Genomic DNA, 21,717 nt, shown 5'->3' on the forward strand with positions numbered 1-21,717 from the left:
TCCGGTTAGGGGATATGGATATCTGGGGCGTCTATGTTGAATCAAAGTTATTCCCCAGTGCTCAAATGATCCTTTATTGGCAAAGATTTTAGCTGCTGTGTCCTTTGAGGCCCAGGTGGTCACTGAGTCTTCTATGTCTGGAGAGTGTTTGTTTTGCCGAAACTCCACTGCCAGCATGTCTTGAGAAACTATTCCCCTTAGCTCTGGAATTGTATTGATTAATTTTATTATGTTCCCTCTGTTGAGTGTATCATGCCTGCCTCTTGTTACGTATTCCGGTATAAATGATAAAATTGGTTCTATGTCTTCCTTGCAGTTTGTTTGACTTCCTCGGGAATCCGACTTAAGGGGTTCGCCTTTGCTTGTTGGCCTAGTTGGAGCCTGTCCTAAACTTCCCACCTTTTTCTTGTCCCTGGAGAAAACCTTTTCTCCATTTGTGTTTTGAATATTTTTAACTTGATCTTGGTTTTTGCTATGTATTATACATTGGCGTTAGTGTTAAATTTTTATGATCTTAATTGGGGTCTTGTCCCTAAGGAGTCCCCTCGCTCCTGTTTGATTTGTCTTGGTTTCCACTTGCGCTCGGGTTGTACTTTGAACCAAACAATGCCTAGTGTTACCCTTCTTCGTAATCTTCAATGGGGTCAGATCAAGCTCTTGATTAACAAGCCTAGTTTCGTGTCTTGAATGCTTGGAGATTTTATCATGTAGACCGCCACCCCTTTTTTGTATTGTCTCTATGCTCCGATCCTTTAGAGGCGGACTGGCCTCGGTGGAAGTAGTTGAGTCAATTGAGAGTGAGTGGTGGTTTACTAAGTGCTTATTTTGTGCATCCTCAACTAGTGTGGCCGTTGTCGTTCCTTGTTTACCAGACCTTTCTGTAATAATTCTGGATGTTGATGGTGACAAACCCTGGTTTAAACTCTCGGTTGGTGTTAAGTCTAGTTCGAGAGATGACTCAAGTGTCGTCAATTTCTTGTTCAGAAGGCTTAACCGTTCCAGCTCTGGATCCTCCGTTCTGTTAATCAAAGTGTTCGGAGGAATGTGTGACTTTACTGGTTCTGTTCTTGAGTTGTTCCTGAATATCGAAAAGAGGAGGTCTGAGGCAGTTGGTTGATTACTTTTTGCTTTTGACCTTCCCTTCCTAACTCGTTTCCTTTGCCTTTTTGTCAGTTTGACTTGGGGTTGAGGGTGGAGAATAACCGGGGATTTAATTGGGTGAAGTTCAAGAATGACAGATTCCTTTGACTGGTTCTCTGTAAAGACTATTTGGTTGAGTAACCTGTCCTACCCTTTACTGGACTTTTTGCTTTGAGTACTTGAGACGATACTTTTTTCTTTTCTAGGTTTTTTTTTTATTGTCTATTAGGTCTTGATTGGTTTTGCAATTGTTTGTTGATTTTACTACTCCTAGTATTTCTTTTAGGATTTCTGGGAGAGATGCTAGTTTCTCAATGATACTCCCACATTCACAATTAGTTGGTGAAGGGTCAGTGTTTCTTTTATTGGATAAAAATTTGTTTGGAGTATTGTTTGGGGGGCCCTCCACACTTGGTCTACTTACCAATGTAGATATTATTGTGTCGGTCTTGGAGCGAATGAGTGCAATATGCTCTGCGATTACATTTATGAGGTCAATTTGGACCTCCACTTTGTCAGACTGGTAGTTGAGCGCGTTTATAGCCTGGTCAAGTGTACTTATTAGTGCATTCCCCCAGTGTACATTGGGCTCTTGGCTACCTGTGCGCCCGTCCAGTTTGTCTGTAAGTGAAATCTTGCTTCCTGATGAGATGGAAATAGGCAGCTGCGTGTTTTCTTTACTAGTTATTCCTCCATAACTAGTGCTGTCTTCTATCCAGATTCTTTGGTTATCGGTGTTTTCCGCCAAATTGAATGGTGTGGAGGCAACGGGGCCCAATGTAGGCTCCTTGAAGGGTGGGTCCTGTGATAGAGTAGACCCTTGCGCCGGTGTTTCTAATATACTTGTTCTTATTGTTTTTGTCGATTTGAACCGCTTAATACATGGGGGGGACTGTAACCGGACGTCCTCCCCTCCTGTCCTCTGTTTTAGTGGTTCGTTGATTTCTCCCTGGAGTAGCTCTTTTGACAAGTCTCCATTATTTTTTTGGGCAATTTGTGTTCGTTTTTTCCAAACTATTAAAGATGTTCTCTAGGGATTCATTTCCTATGCTTGTCAAAAAAGTCGGTGATTGTTGTTGGTCGCTCTTCATATCTCTTTTGCTTGTTTGGGAGTTAAGTTGAGTCTGGTCCTTTTGTCGCAAAGGTGTCGACTTGGTTTCAGGCACAGGTTGGTTTAGTTTATGGACCTGGGCCTGCACAGTTACCGGGCAATATCCTGGAGGTTGGTTACCCGAGTGTTCGGAGGGTAAAAGTGGAAGAGCTCGTACTATTTCGTTAGGTGTTAGTTCAGTTGGCCGGTTGCCCAGAATTAAACTTGCCAAAGGTTTAGAAGGCTTAGGCTTGTCTGGCTGAATGGGGCTCGGTAGGTTTTGCGCCTTCTTTGTTGTCGCAAAGAGTGCGGAAACTGGGTCTTTTAGAAAGAAGAATTTGTGGATCTTTTGCTGTTTTCCGGTGTTGTTACCAGTTTTGACAGGTGTCACAACAGACCCCGCCATCGTTGTCCTCAAGACAGCTGGCCCTCCCGTTTGTACTGTTACTAGAGTGTGGTTTTCGTGGAGGGTTATGTCAGAGTTTGGTTTGTGTTTTTTTGCCTTTTTACCCCGTGAAGCTTTACTCGGTGGCTCTTGCCTGTTTGTTCCTGATCTCATTTCCTTGTTGCCTTGTTGCCCGCTTTTGGCTGGTTGACTTTAAGTTTAGTGCTGGCTACCGGCACTCGGAAACACCTGCACTCTCCTAGGCACTACACTTGCCAATTTACTGCAGTGGTGGGGCGGTGGGTCCCTGGTTTCCACGGCAACAACAACTCAGCGGTGGAGTCGTAAGAGAGGCCGTAAGAGGGAGGAACCTGCTCGGTCGGTCACTCGCACGGCGTCTGACGTCTGGCCTCTGGCGAACCGCAAAACCTGGCCTGGACTAGAGCCACTCAATCACTATCATGCACGTCGCTCATCCTAATTTTGTCCACTCTTGGTGCCTCGTCCTTTGCATCCTCTCGGATTGGGCGGTGTTGGATATCCTCGGTACTCGCATGGGACATCTTCCCCCTTGGATCTGGGGGAAGACGTCACAGCATCTTGCGGCTAATTTCCTCTGTCTCTTTCAAGTTGCTTGTTCTGTTTTCACTTTTTTAATGGTTCCTGTTGCTTGTCTGGGCGCGTTACCTTATTCAAGTTGATTCGGATCGCTTTCATGTCCTTCCAAATTTGGCCAGGTCCGAGGGCACTGTACAGGCTAAAAGCCATGAGACTACTACTGCACAAGACCTGACCTTATACCATAGAAACATTGGTTTTAGGAGCACCCGATGTTGCTAAAGCAAAGCGGGACAGCAACACAAAAGTTGTGGCAGGAACTCAACTCTATATTTGCACAGTCGACATTCAATTACCTGCTGTAGGCATTTCCATCATGGGTTCAATTCCTTACCTGGAAGTTGTACTGTCCTGGCCCACTGGATGGCTTTTAGGCATTTCTTACTCAGTACACTGTTCAAATATGACTGAATGATATTTGCCTCATAGGAAGAAGTCATACCTGGTAAATCTCCCTTTACCTTATATCTGCCTATATCTTCCACCCTCGAAAGCTGAAAGACTTGCTTATTTAGAGCTTTCTTTATTGCCACGTAATTTACGTCTTCCAATGACCAATTGGCTATTACTATTTTGTCACCTCCATTTGCATGTAGCTGTTCCAGGGGTTCAATCCTCCTTCAAATATTGCTTTATTTCTTTTAATGAGCCTGGGCGAGCTTTGCGGATCCGGGAATAATATTTCACCTGGGTGCTCATGCATTTGTACTTTTGTTGGACCAATCTGACTCCAGCCACGTCGAACAGTTGCTTGTGTACTTTGGTAACTTCAAAACATGTTTCTAGCCCTGGCACTGAGCTTTTCCATTGCCGACTAATTTGCCCTTGGAAAGCTTTTTGAGCGTACTTAGCAACCTATAGCAATTTCGATTTTATTACTCTCCTGATTGGTGCCTTAGTTGGGATGCATATTCACTCCTATAGTTTGCATAGTGCATATATGGTTGATTGTGTTTTAGCTTTCGTCTTGGCCTGGAGTATCGTTGCCTTCTACGTATCGCTCAGTCATGCCACCAGGTCATTTTAGGTCCTTACTGTTCCTATGGACTGATTTCCCAGCCTCCATCTGAGGAGGACCTTTCTTGCATGTTGTCCAAAGACCACCACTTTGGTCTTACTGTGGATACTAACTAATTGATCTCATATGAGTTCAAGTCATCCAGACTCCTTTGTAAGCCTACTCTGGTATGATCAAAGATTACCAGGTCATCCGCATACTGGAGTAGCTGCAATCTGTCAGCCCTTTTTTGGGGGCGACCAAAGTAGCTCCTTGAAAGGCCTTGCCCAAGTCCACTGTGTAAAGGTTAAAAAGTGAAAGGGCTAGGACGCAGCCCTGATTCAAGCCTGGTTCCGTATACAGCCTTTGGAAGACTGTTTCCCCAGTCAATTTTATCCTCACCCAGGTGTTACTATATAATGAGATAATAGCCTTCAGGAGGTTATCTGGGATATTCCAGTTCTTCATTTTTTTCCCTAGCTTGTTTCTGAAGACACCATCAAATGATGCCAAGTAGTCCACAAAAAGGCGAACATCTGCAAGTTGTTCTTGATATTCACTTGCTGTGGTGGTAGTGCTACTCTATTGTCGATGGTCGAGCCACCCTTACAGAACCCAGTTTGGTAGAAGGGTAGAATGCCATTCTCCTTGATCCAGTTATTTAGATCATCTTAAAAGAATGCTAGCATATGCTTCCCCTTCCATATTTAACAGGGAAATTAGCATGTAGTTCTTTGGATCCATTTTGTCAACTTTCTTATATATTGTTTGCAGCAAGGAGCCTCGTCAGGAGTCCGGGACATCTGCTTAAGCCCTACATTTCATGCACAAAATAGATAATATCTCCACCCAATATGCCGGATCTTGCTTGAACATGCCACCAGGAAGGCCATTGGGTCATAGTGCCCCATCCATTCTTATTTTTAAATACTTTTTGTGACAGCCTGCTGTTCCTGTGCCTTGCTGTCATCTTTCTTTGGGGACCCTTTACCTGCTGATGTGCTATCTGCTAATGGGTCTCCCTGGCCCCCTGCTGCGATTCACCTGGATTGGTTGGATATATTCTTGATACATGAGCTTGCCATGCTTCTGCCGTTGCTGAATTATGCCAATCTGTTTTTTCATTCTCTAATTTGGCTATATAATCCCAGCATTGCTTCTGTGCTTTTGCACAGTTAATATTTCTTAATCCATTCCTCCTCTATATGCCTTTGTTTTAATTTCCAAGTGAGATGATTATGGTCTCAAATGGCTTGCTTGTAGGACTTCCCAGTGTCCTCTGGCCCAGTTTTATGATGCATGCTTTTCCTGCGAGTGCTGTCCCTTAAGAATCTATTATCTTTTAAATTACTCCTGGCTTTCCAGTTCCTCTTGGATGTGGGCATCTGAGCACCCCTTAAGAGGGCAGTGCGCAAATCTGCTATCCAAGTGCCCCTGTATTGAATGGGCAGGATGGGATCCTGTTTCTTTCTCTCATTTCCCTTCTCCGATATCCATTTCTCCAGGTTTGCTAAGTTGACTGTGTTCCATTTAAGCCTCTTTAATAGCTTGTGATCCTCTGTGCTCCTGGTGTTACTAATGGCCTCAATTTGTTCCCGTTGCTCACTGTGTAGCTTGAAGTTAAGTCTGAGCATGGTCGCATAATTAATTTCAGAGCATCTCAAATTCTGACATCCACTGCTTGATGTTCTTACTTAAAAAGGACTAATCTATGGTGATACCATTATTGAAAGAAAAGATGCTTGGTGCCTTAAGTTGTGATTCGGCTGAGGCGAATTCATGAGCATGAGGAAAGCTGATACATTTTATTTATGCAGGTGTATTACTCCTATTATTGGCCGTGTCTGTTCCCAGATGGTGGAGATTGAAGTCTCCTGTTATCACTGTGGCCATGGATGGGTACTCACACAGTACTTCTTCTAATGTGGATATTGCCCTTTTAGTTGTCTCCAGTTTTAAAGTTGCATGCCTGTTGAGGTAGGAATTAATGATTATCAGATCCTTCCCTCTTGCATCAGCATGAATTCCCTCTACTATAACGCTCGGATGTTCTTTAATGGGGACTTCTAGAGAGTGCTTCACATATATTGAAAGACCACCGGAGGGCCTGCCGTAGGAGTGTACTTTCCTTGCCAGTATATAGAGACCAGAAAAGCCCTCTATGTGTACATCATTGGTTGCCCAAGTTTCTTGCAGGCAGAGTATATCCCCCTTCTGCAAATAATCCTTCATAGCTGTTTCATTATTTTGGACACTTACGATGCCGGCAACGTTCCACAAGGTAAGTTTAAAGGTGGTCTTTTTTGTTCTGTGATGTACTCCTTCGCCTTTAGTTGCTTGTTTCAGAGGGGGGGGGGGGTTGAAGACTGTAATACCTGTAATATACGCTTTCATTGTGTATCAAATTGCGAATGCTTGGGCTGAGCCCTGATTAATTTGAATGAATTCCACAATTTGAATTGGAAATATTGGATATAATCACCCCATACCAAAATGTATTTGGGAAAGTAACACTGATATTGCTTATTATCTATGTCATTGGGCCCCCACCTTAGTGATACAGCTGAGTGATTTAATTATAGAAGATGTTGAATTTCCACTGTGCATGTTGTAGTAAGCAATGAGATAATCAGGCACATATTGATTTATTGTCTATGAGGTATACAGTAAAAAGTGTACTACTGTGCTCTTGGATTAGTGTTTCATTCACTAAATTCAATGTTTTCATCATATTAATAATTCTGGCTTTAGTTTTTTTCATAGGCCCTGTAAAGGCATTGCTAGATTAAGTATCCAATTAAAATTCCCCAGATTACATAATAGGAATGTTGTAGCTGCTCAGTTTCAGCATGATTTGAGCAGAAAAATGGGGGTTCTCATAATTGGTCGCATGTAAACTGACAACAACAAACTAATGGTTGCTAATATTATTTTCTATTTCCGCTATTACCCATCTGCCAGCATGGGCCGTTTTACTATTTAGTATTTTAAATGTTTTGGTAAATATTAGTATGGAGGTCCCCTTTGTCCTATAATATATGTGGCACTAGATACATCATACATTCTTGGGATACTGAGTCCTTGGTTCGTTTTTTCCCACCCTTTTTAAGACCATATACATTTTGCAACACAGTTTTAACCATTTTCCCCCTTTCTCAGTGAAACAATAGCTTTTACTGCTATTTTAATTTTTTTACCCCAATTTGCCAGACTTCTTCCCCCTTCCCCCTTCCCATTTCCCCTTTCCCCTACCCTCGTCTCCTTCCCTGCCTCCTCCACGACCCCTCCCACATCCTGGTTCGTCACCACCAATGAGTAGTGAACCCAGACTCTGTTTAAATGTCAACCTTGACGTCCAGGCATATTTACGGGTAGACCGTGACCTCTTACCATCAACAATTTGCAATCTGTCAATCAAAATTGAGGTTCATAATTTTTTCCCCAGTTACATTTTCTAGACATTGTTAATGCTTGTCATCCAACAATTGCTGAGCCAATAAATGATCAGAGAAATTATGAAAGAGTCCTGCCAGTTAATTTTTAGCGAGGCTCCTCCTACAAAGGATTTTGAAATCTATAGAGCCTTAGAGTTTGGTATGAGGGCTCTCATTTCCCTGAATCTAGATGCAATTCCCCAGTCTAAGTCTTGGAAGATGGAAAAAGAGCAGACATCCTGTGTCATGAATTTCATGTGTTCTTTAACAATATTAAGGCCTTTTTATGGAAATCCTTAAAGTAGGCAATGATCGAATGGGGTTTAGCTCCTGGTTTCAGGAAACCTGCTCGTACATGGGGTGCTCGCACAATGGGGAGTGATAGGGATGTCCCTGTGTTAGCTTCTGTTTGATCTCCAAGCACACACCAAGAGATTAAGTAAGAAACCCAGTAAATTATATTAGCATTGGCCCCCTCAGCACATTCAGGTACCCAACTATCCATAGGTTAGATCTACATGAGTGGTTGTCAAGTCTTCAAATTTGCATTGTGGTGGGCATAATTTGTGTAATGCAGTGTAGTTTAACCATACGGAATTTCGAAAGAATTCTGCATGATTACGCTTAATTATGCAAGAACAGTAATTCTGCATTTAGCACTATTTTTTAGAGAAAAGATGCTTCCTTGCGTCCAAAATGGGTGTGAGAATGCCATTTGTGGTAAGAAATAGCGATAAATGAAACAGAACACAAATAGTGAGTGCCACTCAGCTGCTGCTTACGTTTGTTAAATGTGCTCTTGGGGTAAGAGTTTCCACAACTTAATCACAGTATTTAGCACTATTTGCTTAGTGCAAAATGCACCAGCACCTCCAAAATAGATGCGAGGATGTATTTTACACTTTGAAATATCACTAAATGCAGAAGAATACGAGTAGCATTTGTGAGCGGCCGCCCCCTGAATGTGCTCTTGTGGTAGGATTTCCCCCCTCCAAATTACTCATAATTACGTGAGCAGGAGTAATCGTGTAATCATCAGTAATTCCGTGTCAAAGAGTAATGTGGAATTACCAAAATTATTCCAATTTCTCCGGCACACTTGAAATTATGCCCAGGCCTAATATGAATGTACATTTTTTCAATTTGAGTGCCTACTATTTCTGGTTACATTTGGTGATCTAATGAGGCATTTACTGGAAATGCTAGCTTCAATATCCTTATTATTGTCCACAAATATAGATAGTTGCTCTTCGATTGAAAGCACCAGTTGAGTTCATCTTTCAATGTTGGCAAACTGTGTGACTTAGTTAGCTTCAATATGACAGACCTTTTTCAGAATAGTTAAAAAAAAGTATTTGTTGAAGCAGTAGTGGAGGAGCTCATGGAGTTCGGGCGAACAGAAGGGACTGGGAAACAGATGTTTCTGCAGTATCTCCTCAGCAACGGCAGAGTAGAGCAAGATGCAGAGGGTGTTCTCAAGCACCAGGAACCACATGGGAGGAGCTCGGAGGCAGCGGGGAGCCATTAATCTTGATGTACCTTGTGCATGGAGCCTAGCTGAGTCACTGCAGCCTGACCAGGGTGGTAGGCGAGAAAGAAGTCAATGGAATGGTTGTTGCCTTGCTGTACTTGCTGATCCAAAGGCACCGATCTCTGCTGTGTCAAGCTGTTTCAAGATATAGTTTGCTAACCCCAACTACTACCGTCCATAGATGTATACGCACATAACTATTGCATACTGGGTGCTCACCTATTTTTTTTTCTAAACCAAATATTATAAGTAGTCTATAATAGCAGTGGTTGCTCTGGGGAGTGGGTTAAATGGCTGAGCACTGAAGTTTGGCAGATTGAAGATTTAAGACACTATTGGCCATATTTATGAAAAGTAGGAATTGCAATTTCATATTTTTGATTCTTACTGAATCACAATTAGGAAATCACAATTCCTATTGTAAGAACACTTAACAAATGTTAAATTCCGAATCCTAGTGGGTTGAAAACTGACAAATCTCATGAATATTCATGAGGTAGTTGGAAACCCATTAGGAATGATTGCAATCACAGGGATGGTGGCCAGCTGGAGTCAGAAGAACATCACGTCTGTGATTGCTTTATAAAAAAGCAATTTTTTTTAATGCAGCTCATTTCCCTTGAAGAAAAATAGGATGAGTTTAAAAAATAGAAAATGAACGTTCAAGTTTAATTTTTTAAGAGTAGACCATGATCCATTGGGCCACTACCTGTTTGCATTCCCACTTGCAAATGGTAACCACTACCCTTCAGTAGTCAATAAAAAATGTATGATTTGCGACTGTAACTTGGTTGCAAAGCAATAACACGTACAAGGGAGACTCAGTAGTGGGACGGGCTGCTCTAACAGTGCCCCTTCCAAATACCGAATTGGTCTGTATGTGCAACCATGGGATTAATACATACCAGAATGCCTTTTTGCATTTGCAAATGGGCTGTTTCTGCAAATCAGCCCATTTGTGACCACGACTTTATTTTGTTTTGTACATATGGCCCTACATTTTGGCTACTCTAATAGCCTATGGTCCACATAAGCACAAAGAGAGGTGTAGGACGCACCTAATGATTACAATAGGTGAGTGAAGCTGAAAAAGGTCTTCCACAGACCGATGAGAGGCGCCAAATAATTTTGGTTACCTTGTTTGACTTCATCAGGAAACAGTCTATGAAGTCCCGAGGAGACTCTGAGTTTAAGGTCCTCTGGTGTGATTCAATCTTTTCTTGAATAAAGGTCTTCATGCTCTGGGACTCTTTCAAAATCCTATGATGAGGTCCAGGCAGGTTGTCCATGATTACTGGTATGGCATTATACAACTATAACAAACAAAATGGAGAGTTTTAATGTATCGACAAGGCAGCAAATTGAATACGTGGAATGAGAGCGAGAAGAGCAGAGAGAGAAAAACAGAGAGAAAAAGAGGCTGTGAGGGGGAATAAAGAAAAGCATAGGCAGAATAAAACAAAATATAGTCAAGTAGTAAATGGAATATTACCAGATTAGTGCAGTGGAGGATGCAATTATTCTGCACCACTAAGGATGACAATGGTACAATATATTTTTAGCCCAAGGATCTTAAGTATTTTAAGTCTCACTTTAGCTACTTCATCATTATTTACCAATACAGTCCTGTGTTTGCCACTTGGTAAACATGGATAGATGTTCATTTCAGTGTCTTTAGATCCAGTGGAGATTAAATGTACAATAACATTGTCTACTATTCCTTTGTCTCTTTTCTCATTGCAGTCCATACTATAGTGAGCTATTCCTGCATGATATTGATAAAAATATGTCCTCTATCCAAACGAAAAAAAGAACTATGGGGCATATTATCAAGATCCGGCGTTAAAATGATCTCAAAGCAAAGTGTGACATGGCATGACTTCTCTTGTGACGGCCAAGTGGAAGCGGCTGAGTCCATTCTAAGATGCCATTCTTAACACTTAATGGGTAGGATGCTGTATTTTGCTTGGTCTAGGTTGGTGTGACAGGGACTGTTGAAGTGAGAGTCAGCATTGCATGTACCAGACAACATGGGAAGAACCACGGGCAGCACAACATTTAGGAATGGCTGAGTAGTGAAGTGCTGGTAATGATGTTGTCGGCCAAGAACAAGTCCTTCTCCATCTGTGCACCCAGAATGTGGAAATAGATCCCCATATCCAGCAGCACTTTCCCAAACCTTCTCCAATTTAGAAAAAAGATGAAATTCACTTTGTTAAATAGTCCTACATCACAACACGATAACAATCTACTATCTCAAGAAACCTGCTGATCCTCCATTCACACACTGACTGCATCTTTTCCTTTGATTCTGTACACCACTCTGCAGCCTGCTAGGTTCATGTTTTACAAGTACAGCATGCACACATGCATACATGAAGCAGCACAAAACTCAGCACAGGTCGATGCGTGCCAGGGACCACTCCCCATCCTCTTCTCCTAAAATGTCTTGCGTAAGACGGACAGAAGCTAGTCTGATGGTGGCTGAAGTAGGCCTCACTCTCTACCAAGTACCAGGACTGAGATTCATGGATAGGGATGTGACGCAGGCACTATCGAAGAAAATGGAGAACAGAGGGTTGTGTTCCAGATTAAGAGGGCATGCTTATGACCCTTCTAATGTCAATATACAGTTATAGTAAGGATTCCACGACTTCAAGGCAAAGATGCTATGACTGGCATCCTAAAACATGTCCAGAAGAACTGAGTATCACGTTTAAGACGCTGGTTCTTTGTCTGGTCCTCTTTCCTAAACCTCTAAGCTGGTACTGCTGGGATCCATGCAAGAAACTTTGTGAGGGAGAGTAATGATCATGACGTGATCCAGGTCTAAGTTCTTGCCGCGTCTGCATCCAGGACACGTTCCATACAGATTAGGCTGTTTCTAAATTAGTAGATTGCTGGCTCAGCAGCTGAGGATGCCTCTCCAGAGAATACAGGCAACAAATATAGTTATGTCGGGTCCTTGACAGCAATATGAGCCAATGGTTGTTGGCAACGTACATTGCCTAGTCACTTTTGAATGATCTCCAAGCAATGAATTGCATCATGGTGAATCCACCCTCTGTAAAACCGATCCCTTGGTACAAACACTAGAAGGACTTCCCAACACACTAATGGACTGAATAGATGGCTTTAGATCTACTGCTTTAGAAAGGGAACTTGTCCCAACATCAATACAGTATTAAATAACAGGGCCAAATGAAGGGGTGCCTATGTAAGAATTCAATACTGACCAGTCTATAAGTGCCAAGAAGCTTAGCTTCTCCAGAAGCAGATAAACAAGTCCTCTACAAAAGGTCATTTAGGCATGGAAGTCATAGGACAAGCAAGTTTGCACCGCAACAGATATTGTGCTCATTCCCACAATGACTAAAATAAAACATGCATAAAGACAAAAAAATACTGTATTCAAGCAAAAACGACACCAGTTTTAAATGTTGCACTTGATAAATAATGCCTAACAGAGCTCTCATTCCCTTGAATGTTCAATCAGAATTCATAATGCAGAAAATAAAAAGTACATGTTGTAAGAAATCAGGGCTTTTCGCAGATGTCTCCCCAGTTTTGCCCCCATTTGGACTGCTGGGCTGGTTTCTGACTCTGACAGTGCACGGAAGCCTGCTAAACAGGCTCCAATGCCAGTGCTCACTCCCTTAAAAGTGATAAATATAATTAGCATCCCCAGTTGACAGAGACCATACCCCCCTTGTATGACCCTGGTAAGTGGTACTGTGGTACTTAGGGCATGGCCTTAAAAGGGTACTGAGGACCTGCAGCACTGGTTGTGCCAACCTGAGTGATCCTGTTAAATAGATGAAAGCAGGTCTGCCATTGCAGTCTGCAGGAACAGTGTTCACTACTCCATTTCGACTTTGTCCTCCCCATGTGTGACAGGGTCACAGCACTGCTCCTAAGTATATGTCAGTCACCCCTAGAGAAGGTCTCTTGTCCCCAGGGGGTAGGGTGAAGTATGTTAAGAGTGTAGAGATGGAACTGCAAGCGTATATGTCTCTACAGTGGCTTTACCATTAAAGTGCAATATAAGTGATAGGCTGTCCATAGAGCAACATGGCCTGGGTTGCTAGCTCCATTATGGTACCACCTAAATATGTTGAGGCAGATTTACAAGCGCCTTGCGCAGCCAGTACGTCACTTTTTGTGACACACTGGCAGCGCATTTCTCTGCCCCATATTTACAAAGACAGGAAAAGGCCCCCCCCCGCGTGGCTTTTCCTGTCCTTGTAAATACGGCCCCTTTACATGCAGCACTTTGCGTGAAAGGGGCGTTCCATGGGTGTTGCTGTGGGTGTTCCCACGCAACACCTATGGAACCAGACACATTTCCAGATTTATGAGGATTCCTTAACCTCGAAATGCATCCGAATGCTACGCCACCCTTGGGGTGGCATAGCGAGGCGCAACGAGGAGAAATGTTTTCATTTCTCCTCGTTTCTTTCCTCTTTCAATGCGTGCTGTATTCTACAGCATGCATTGAAAGAGGAAAATGCCTTTAGTGATTGTTTTTGTGCAGGAAGGTGTCTGGTTACCCTAACTGGCATGTGCTCTGACAAGCAGGCCAGGGTTTTCCCACACCAACCCAGCTGCCACGAAGACAGGCTTCTGACCTGCTGCCAGGCAGTGTAAGCACTCCCAGGAGTCAGAAAAAAGGCTTGGGCAGGAAGGAAGTGACAGACCATAGCGGTGAGCTTTAAAGGCAACACCACCTCTGATATGCATCTGGGCTCTGAAGGAGTATATTTTTATAAATTAGTGTTGGATTTTTCTTGAGTCTTGTCAATTACTTAGGAACCCTTATGGTACTGTAAAATACATAACACATGTTACTACAGTAATGCCGGACTGCTCTTTGCCGCACTACCAGGACTGAGCTAAGGATTATTGTTGTGAATCCAAGGATCATCTTTGAGGCATTGTGATAATATTGCATGGTAGGGGATTCTCACCCACACCACATAATAATGATGTTCCAATTTCCTACACGTCATCTGTAAACAAATCAGATTGGAAGAGCACAAGCCTTGAGGGTAAGGTTAAACAATTCACTCCAATTTTCACAAAATCACTATTTTGCTTTTTTTGCTTCTGTAAATTATCATTCACATTTCTTTTAATTTTCCACCATAATTTCTTACCCATAAACAACTTGTCATTCTTGACCAAACGTCAACACTGAGCTAGCTCTATTTGAATTACAGCAAAGTTCTGTTAGTCAGCTCTACGAATTTTGGGACTAATGGACCCATTTTCAGGAGAATTAATATTTGTTTTACTAGCGATAATCTACAATATAAACCAAACATTACCTCTGTCAGTCTTAAAACATTATGCTATCTTCTTTGAAATGACACCGATTTAACACCTCAAACGTACCCTACACGAATGCCCATGTCCCCCAATTAAGATGTTTTTGTTTGGTCTTTTATGTGCTTGAGTATCTAATTTTTTAAAGCCATTTACTCTGTGTTAATATCCCACCTCACAGTTCAGTTAATTTACTGTTTAAAGTATTTTTCCTATTTATATGTGCATGCTGGTTTCACTTTTTGAAACCAAAGCATTCTTTTACCTTCATTGTAGTCTTTAAGTAAATCCCGTTATCTAGAATTTAGGGCACTGTATTTAATTTAGTTGTTAGTCTTTTAACAAAACAAACATAAATATGGTACAAATTGATGTATCAGTGGCATTCAAGTTCATGTTTCTTCTCTGCTTCTCATGCTTTCACATTACAATATGTTGGTAAATAGGAAAAATTGGCGAATGTCACGTAGACCAGAAAATGGGAGCTAGGGGCACATGCCACAAGTGAGTGGGATGAAACAAATCAATGCAATTGTCAAACATTATTTACACAATTACCTGCTAATTTACAATGGTTGCAAATGTAATCTGGTCCAGTATTTCCAAGGTGTATGTGCTGAATCCAGGGCATTAGCAGGTGACATTTAAGTTCGACGGGACACCCCATAAAGTGATAACCATGCAAAGATACTAGTTCTCTAGTGCCCCTTCAGAACCATGGAAGGAAAATAAAGAACCGCAGCTTGAGTAGGAGGTTATTTCGGTTCCAGAAGAATTAAAGCACATTCAACCTAATCCTAAAATCCATTCTGGGGTTAGAATTGCAAGGCGGTGCAGAGTTACTGCGTGAGGCATGCTATGTGAATTCCCTGTCTCTTTTTACCTCTTTCTTTCTCAACTTCTCTATAATTCTCTATCTCTTTTCCTTGACCTACTTTCTTTGTCAGATTGTCACTTTTAGTCTCTTCTCCTCATGACATTCCCTGACCATTTTATTTGTCTGTTAGTAGAGGCCTGCAAGTTAGACATCTATCTGAACAGTGCAGCACCTCATCCTTCCACGTAAAGCCTAGGTAACTATTAGAGATTGGATGAGTTTACCATCCAAAATTAGGCGTTCATCCTCAAAAAGCATTTGTAGTACCCTGAAAAATGAATAAAAGTCTGGTAAATTTCAATCCTGGGTTGATTAATGAATGTGAATCTATCGCCAAGAGGCAATTTAACTACATCTGCCTAGACCTTCAGCACTTTACTTCCCAGGATTACCAAGAAACTAACAAAGGGCTCTCCTGTGTTGGAAGGTGTATAAATATCTCTTGAATCAAAATGTAAATTAATAGTGAAGGGCATTTAAAAACGAATATTTCCAGCTGATCTTGTTATCAATGAAGAGAAACAGCTCCAGCAGTGAGGCCCTGAATTTTTCCATACCTGTCCGATAAAAGAACGTATGAAAATGAAAAATTGATCAACGGCGTGCAGGATCTGCAGGAATTTCTGATCTTTGTAGTCGAAGCGCTCCCCAAACATAACTGCGCAGATGACATTGGAAACCGCACTCTGGATGGGAATCATTGGATCAAAGGCTTTTCCTGTAAGGATAACAAATTGACTCTAAGAACAGGATTGCTGATGTCCCTTGTAAAGTAGAACCACCCTGGGAATACAAGGCAAACAAACAAGTTATTTTCTTATTCCAAGACCACTGTCTGATCAGCTTTGAAACTACATCCAGATTCTTCAGGTGACAGAAACCAAAATTCCCCGACTTGCTCCTACATCCACATGCAACATCTCATGTCTGCCCTTTGTAACCCGTCGAAATATGTTATCTCTACAGCCTTCTCTACATAGCTTTCCATAGTACCTCCCATCTATATATATATGGATATCTTCAATGCTGTGTTTAGCCCGTGTGGTACTCAAACGCAATAATGGGATTCAATTAGACTTTTCTATTCTATAGGGTCTTCCGTCTCTCCCAGAGGTCTGTGGTATTTTAGACTAGCTCGCAAGACTCAGCTGGGCCTTATAGATGATGTGACCTACCTGTGCTTTTCATCCTTGCTTTCCATTCCACATTACAATCCATAGTAAGTGGTGCCTTTTATGAAGATTCAATCCTCATCTCTCCCAGTTCGGATAAAGATCCCTTCTAAGCAAGAGCGCATACACTCAATCCTCAGAGAGATTTCTTTGAGGTTTTATCTTGTCTGATATGTCTATGACTCTGTTAATGAAAATTGCACAGGCGATCGTTAAATACAGTGTTCATCCTGTTGGACAGTGTTTTAGGTTACTGACAACCCGAATACTATCGCACAGTTCTTGCGGTGGGAGGATTACCTTTGTTTGTTGCACTAGCAACATCATATAGCATTACATTTGAAGATTTTTCTGTACCATGTTAACCTGTTTTCCCAATAGTATTGCTGGCACATATTTCTTGGCTTTTGAGGGAATCTGCCTTCTTGTGTATTTAGAGGGCCTCTCTCATCGCCCTCCGGCCCCCATGTGGTTGACATGTACTTTGTATCTTGTTAGCATTATCCTTTCTTCATGCTCCGATCTAAGACGGATCACCTACATATGGTATCTAGTCTATAGATTTCCCTGCTTAGTTATGTGTGCACTCTCTTGATTATCACATAAAAGCTTCAAGCACTAAGTATTTGACAGGTACATGTGCACTGCCCACATGCATCCTTTTGTATTTCTATTTATCAAGCTTGCAAACACTATCCATAGTTTAGTTTGGACAATTACCATCAGTGTCTTTTATAACCTTGATAAGGTGGAGCGCCTCTTCCTGCACCCTCTCCTCCATTGATCTCTTCCCCATCCCGAAGTTGCGCAGTGTAGCGATAGCAAATCTACGCATTGTCTGCCAATCTGCTCCATTGTTGTTAATGATGCCTGCAAAAGAAACAGGAGAATAAAAAGATAGAAACTTTGTCAACCTTTGCTAGGCAACATCCCACTTGTCTTTTGAGAAGATGTGTTTCAATCACTTAAGGAAATCTACAGTGAGGTTCTAGTGTTGCTGAAAGTGATCTTTCAATTTTAGTTAAAGCATCATAATTGAAAATTCCCTGCTACATAGGGGGGTGGGGGGGGTGATATTTACTTGGTAGGGGCCTATAGGGCTGGGACAAGCAGGCCCCAAGAGCTTATAGTCACACATACCAAAGTCGAATTGGGCTTCTTAATTCTTCAATCATTTCATCGTTTAGAATTGTGGGTACTTAGAAGATTCAGGAAATTACCTTTTTATCACCCTTATCTAATGAAGCGGAGGAAGTCTGAACAATAAGAATCCTACACGTTCTCATTCCCTTGAGAGGTGGGTCCATAGCTGACACTGTCAGGTGGTTTCTGTGTTTCTGCGTATTGTGGGAACTGGTGTGGGACCACAAAGCGATCACTGGGCTGCAATTGTGGCCTTTTACCCTCAGGTACCCTGGGCCACTTTACTACTGTACGCACTACAGTGCACCAGCTTCACTCTTTAGCACTTGACTATTAGGCTAGTAACGCACACCAGTCCAATATTTATAGTGGGAGATGGTGTGTGTTAGACACTGAGAACTTAGCAAAGTGGACAACACCAATAAACCAATGTCCAGCCACTGCCTTTACTTTTAAAAAACAAAGTACATGGAATTGTTTATAAGGAACTCATAGGTAAAGAACAATATGATATTCACATTGCAATACACTCTACACACACCTCCTTCCTATAGTGTTTGGTGCAGGGGCTCTCACAATATCTATACTCTTTCTGCTGTAGGTGTTACAAGATGTTCTGACTGTGCTAATCCCTGCCTCGAGGAAGAGTTACTACTGGGTTGTTGGTGAGGAAATTGCTAAAAATTACCATCTTTTGAGTGGTGCATTCCAAGATTTTTGCCTTATCTGTTTTTGCTGGCTGTAGAATGCCGTGCACCTTACCTCTGCTAACCAGCAGTCAAATGCCTGTGCTCTTCCCTCAAACATGGTTAAATTGGTTTAGTCCAAATAGGCACATTTACCATACCCCTAAATTACCAGGACTACAGGACTGCAGCACCTGTTGTGTCATCCAATACAGTCACAGTGCAAACATGGCTTCGGGCCTGCTACTGCAGCATAAATGTAGCAGTGTAAAAACTGCAATTCAACCTGTCAAAATATACCTTTGGCAGGTAAAAACCTTAATTTTAAAAGTCATGCCCTTAATTACATTGGCCACACCTCTTTGAGAGATCCTCCAGTTTTTTCATCCCAGTGAAAGCCCCAACAGAGAGAAATCTCTCTCCATATAGTGGAGAAGTGTGGCTCAATGGTTAGAGCGGCAGACCTCGATGCAGACCACTGGTCCGGGACCAGGGTTCGATTCCCGTCGCGGCAGGGTCTCGGGCTATAAATTCCGCGGACCGGATATTCTTGCCTCAGTGCCTATTCTAATCATGGGTCCCACGCTGCAACTCTGGGCAATAGCTTGCTTAATCTCCACAACGGCCCCACAGCGCTGGGGATGCCTGGCTTCACCCTGGGGGTGCCCAGGAGTAGACATTTCACAGGGAAAGCCAGGAAGGGTTCCCTAGTGGTATGAATACAGCGCCGGGAGACCCCGGTCCGGGGTAGCTGTGCGCTATATAAGTACTAGCACATTTACATTTACATATATACTATAAATATATATACATTTAAGGTGTGAACAAGGCAGGGGACCCTGCGGAAACGCGTTACAGCACTTGAATAAACAACCTTACTTGAAACTGAAATTGCAGTGTCGGTATCTGGCTGCAATGGATTAGCATGCTGGTCCTGGCTGTGGATATATATATATATATATAACCTACTGGCGGTTGCCAGTAGGTAGTTATAGTGAGAACCTACTTACCAAAGAAAACTGCAACATTCCATTCCCAATAACTTTGGCGCCGATTGACGAATCCTCGCGAAATTTTCAGAACTAATTCTTTGTTGAGATCAGCTCCCATGTTGAAAGTTTGGGGGTGATTCATGAAGAGGGGCCGAGAAAAAAGGGGGGTCCCAAAACGTGTTTTTTCAATGTTAATTTCCATAGGAAACTTTAGACAAGGCTACAGGTCGAACAGGTGAACGGAATTAGCCCGGATTTGGAAGGTAGAAGGGTCTTGGTCTAGAAAGCACGCTTTTGTTTATTTGGTGTAAATCCGTTCAGTGGTTTTTGAGAAATATCGAAATTTACAGATATCGATATTTGGGAATTCTGCCATCTGATTGGCTGAGGCGTTACGAGCACGAGCTTACTGGGGCTGCGAGCGGTTGCAACTAGAAAGTGCTGGCCGCCATTCTGTGATGCTGTTGAATCAAGTAAGGGGAAAAAAGGGAGAAAAAAAGTGGGAAAGAGGAGGGTAGGAGCGCTGTGAGGTTTGTAGGGTGGGTAGAGTGTGCTATAGAGGGAGTGTGAAGCAAATTATTTATCCCTACTGGTGTGAAAAAGCTGTTTTGCCCACTGTGAGATGGTGCTGAGGTGAGGTGCCGGTACACTCTGGGATGAAACCGTGCGTCTAAACTGCGAGCTGAGTGCTGTAAAGTGATGTGCTCTGGCGCTGTAGCATAGTGGGCGCTGTAGCATATCTGTGCAGGTGGTGTTAGTATGCGTTTAGAGTATAGCAGGAGTGGGAAGCAAAGTACTTAGTGGTATGGGTATGAAGACTCGGGGATGAAACTGGGAGTGTATGTCATGAGTTTATTGCTGTGAAGTGATGTGCTGTGGGCGCTGTAGGATACTGGCCACTGTAGCATACCTGTGTAAGTAGGGTTAGTGTGCGTTTATTCTATACAGGGAGTGTGAAACGAACTACTCATCCCTATTGGTCTGAAGAGTCGAATGTAGTGTTTTAGGAAGCAGGAATACAGGAATAATCGTGAAGAATATAATGCAGAATGTTGCAATGCCAGAGAAGGAAAATGGTAAAATGAGTTGTGTCTAAGAAAGTGGTTGTGTGTAATAAAGGGATGGAGTTTGAAAATGATATAGAAAGTGTCTTCATTTAAGTGCTATAATTGGACCCACTGGTGCAAGAGCTAGGGTATCCAGCTGATGCAAAGTTGAACCACTTCTGCTGTATTCAAACATGAGCTCCGGCATCGGTGAATTGTATATTACATGTTACAGTTGCATGTGAAATAAACAATAGCTATTACACTTGAATAACTACATTCTATAAAGAAAATAAAGGTAGGATACGATTACCACATGTATCGTTTAAAAAAAGAAAGAAATAAAAAAAATTGCAAAATGTAGTCATCAAACTTTTTATGTACCTTGGCAGTGTTTTTTTGTAACAGAAAATTAACAACAGTAGAATAGTTAGCAATCTGTTGTACAGTAGATTCAATGTGGTGCATGTCAGAATTGATACTAGTTCTACCCACATTGGAACTTTGAGGATGAATACAAACATATCGCTTCTGAGAAGCACATTCGGTACATTTGTAGCCAAACCGTACATTATTGTCTTTAGCTGTTTCAAAAAAACATTCTTGTGTAGAGTTAAGGCATCGTGCTTAGACAAACTCCAATTGCTTCTGCTGTAGTCAAATCGAATAAGCCACTGCTCGTGAATAAACGTGCTACCTTACATAATGACATTCAACATGACAAACAACATGTGCACGTAGCACACTCAATGACACTATATACTGTGGGAACCATGGCTAGCCATGTATACAAACTAAACATGGCATGGCACCTCTGCCTCACTATGCGGAATGCGGGGAGAGATGAGAGCAAAGTATGTGCGAAGGTGGCAAATAATTCTCGATTATAAAAGTATACAATGCAAAGTCTTGAGGGGATGTGCCGGACAGACTTGAGTATGCAGAGCACAGACATGTACATGTCAACATGCATTGATGGTCTATTAAGTGAAGTGGACGCAATCATGATAGTACAGTCAGTAGGGAAGATTACGGAATGGTAGCGCGTACGTGCCTCCCCCCCAAATGTTTAGGGAAGTGGGCTGGCTCTCCGTACGCAAGGCTAGCGTAGGGGTATGAATAAAAGGCAGGTTTCTTTGGGTGTGGTTCTCTTCCGGATTGGCGAACGTGTCTGCCAGGTCTGCGCAGCTTACACCACCACAAGGCTGACGCAGTGAGCGAAGGTGGCTGCGGGAATAATGCTCTCAGCCTGCTGGTACTCAGAAACCGTTATGGCCGCTG

The 21,717-nt window shown here is 42.3% G+C and overlaps 1 protein-coding gene across 5 annotated transcripts in view; it reads right to left on the bottom strand.

The window, feature by feature from the left end:
- LOC146797969 (cytochrome P450 2B19-like) overlaps positions 1-21,717 on the bottom strand; it is a 500,784-nt gene that overhangs the window by 211,160 nt on the left and 267,907 nt on the right. For all 5 annotated transcript variants that reach the window (XM_085625186.1, XM_085625188.1, XM_085625187.1 and 2 more), the window contains 3 exons: positions 17,290-17,439; positions 15,955-16,115; positions 10,332-10,508 (listed from right to left, as the gene is read on the bottom strand). In XM_085625186.1, coding sequence (XP_085481312.1) covers positions 10,332-10,508; positions 15,955-16,115; positions 17,290-17,439 — 488 coding nt within the window. The remainder of the gene's footprint in view (positions 1-10,331; positions 10,509-15,954; positions 16,116-17,289; positions 17,440-21,717) is intronic.

This window comes from Triturus cristatus, chromosome 9 (genome assembly GCF_964204655.1).
Source record: "Triturus cristatus chromosome 9, aTriCri1.1, whole genome shotgun sequence".
Classification (NCBI taxonomy): domain Eukaryota; kingdom Metazoa; phylum Chordata; class Amphibia; order Caudata; family Salamandridae; genus Triturus; species Triturus cristatus.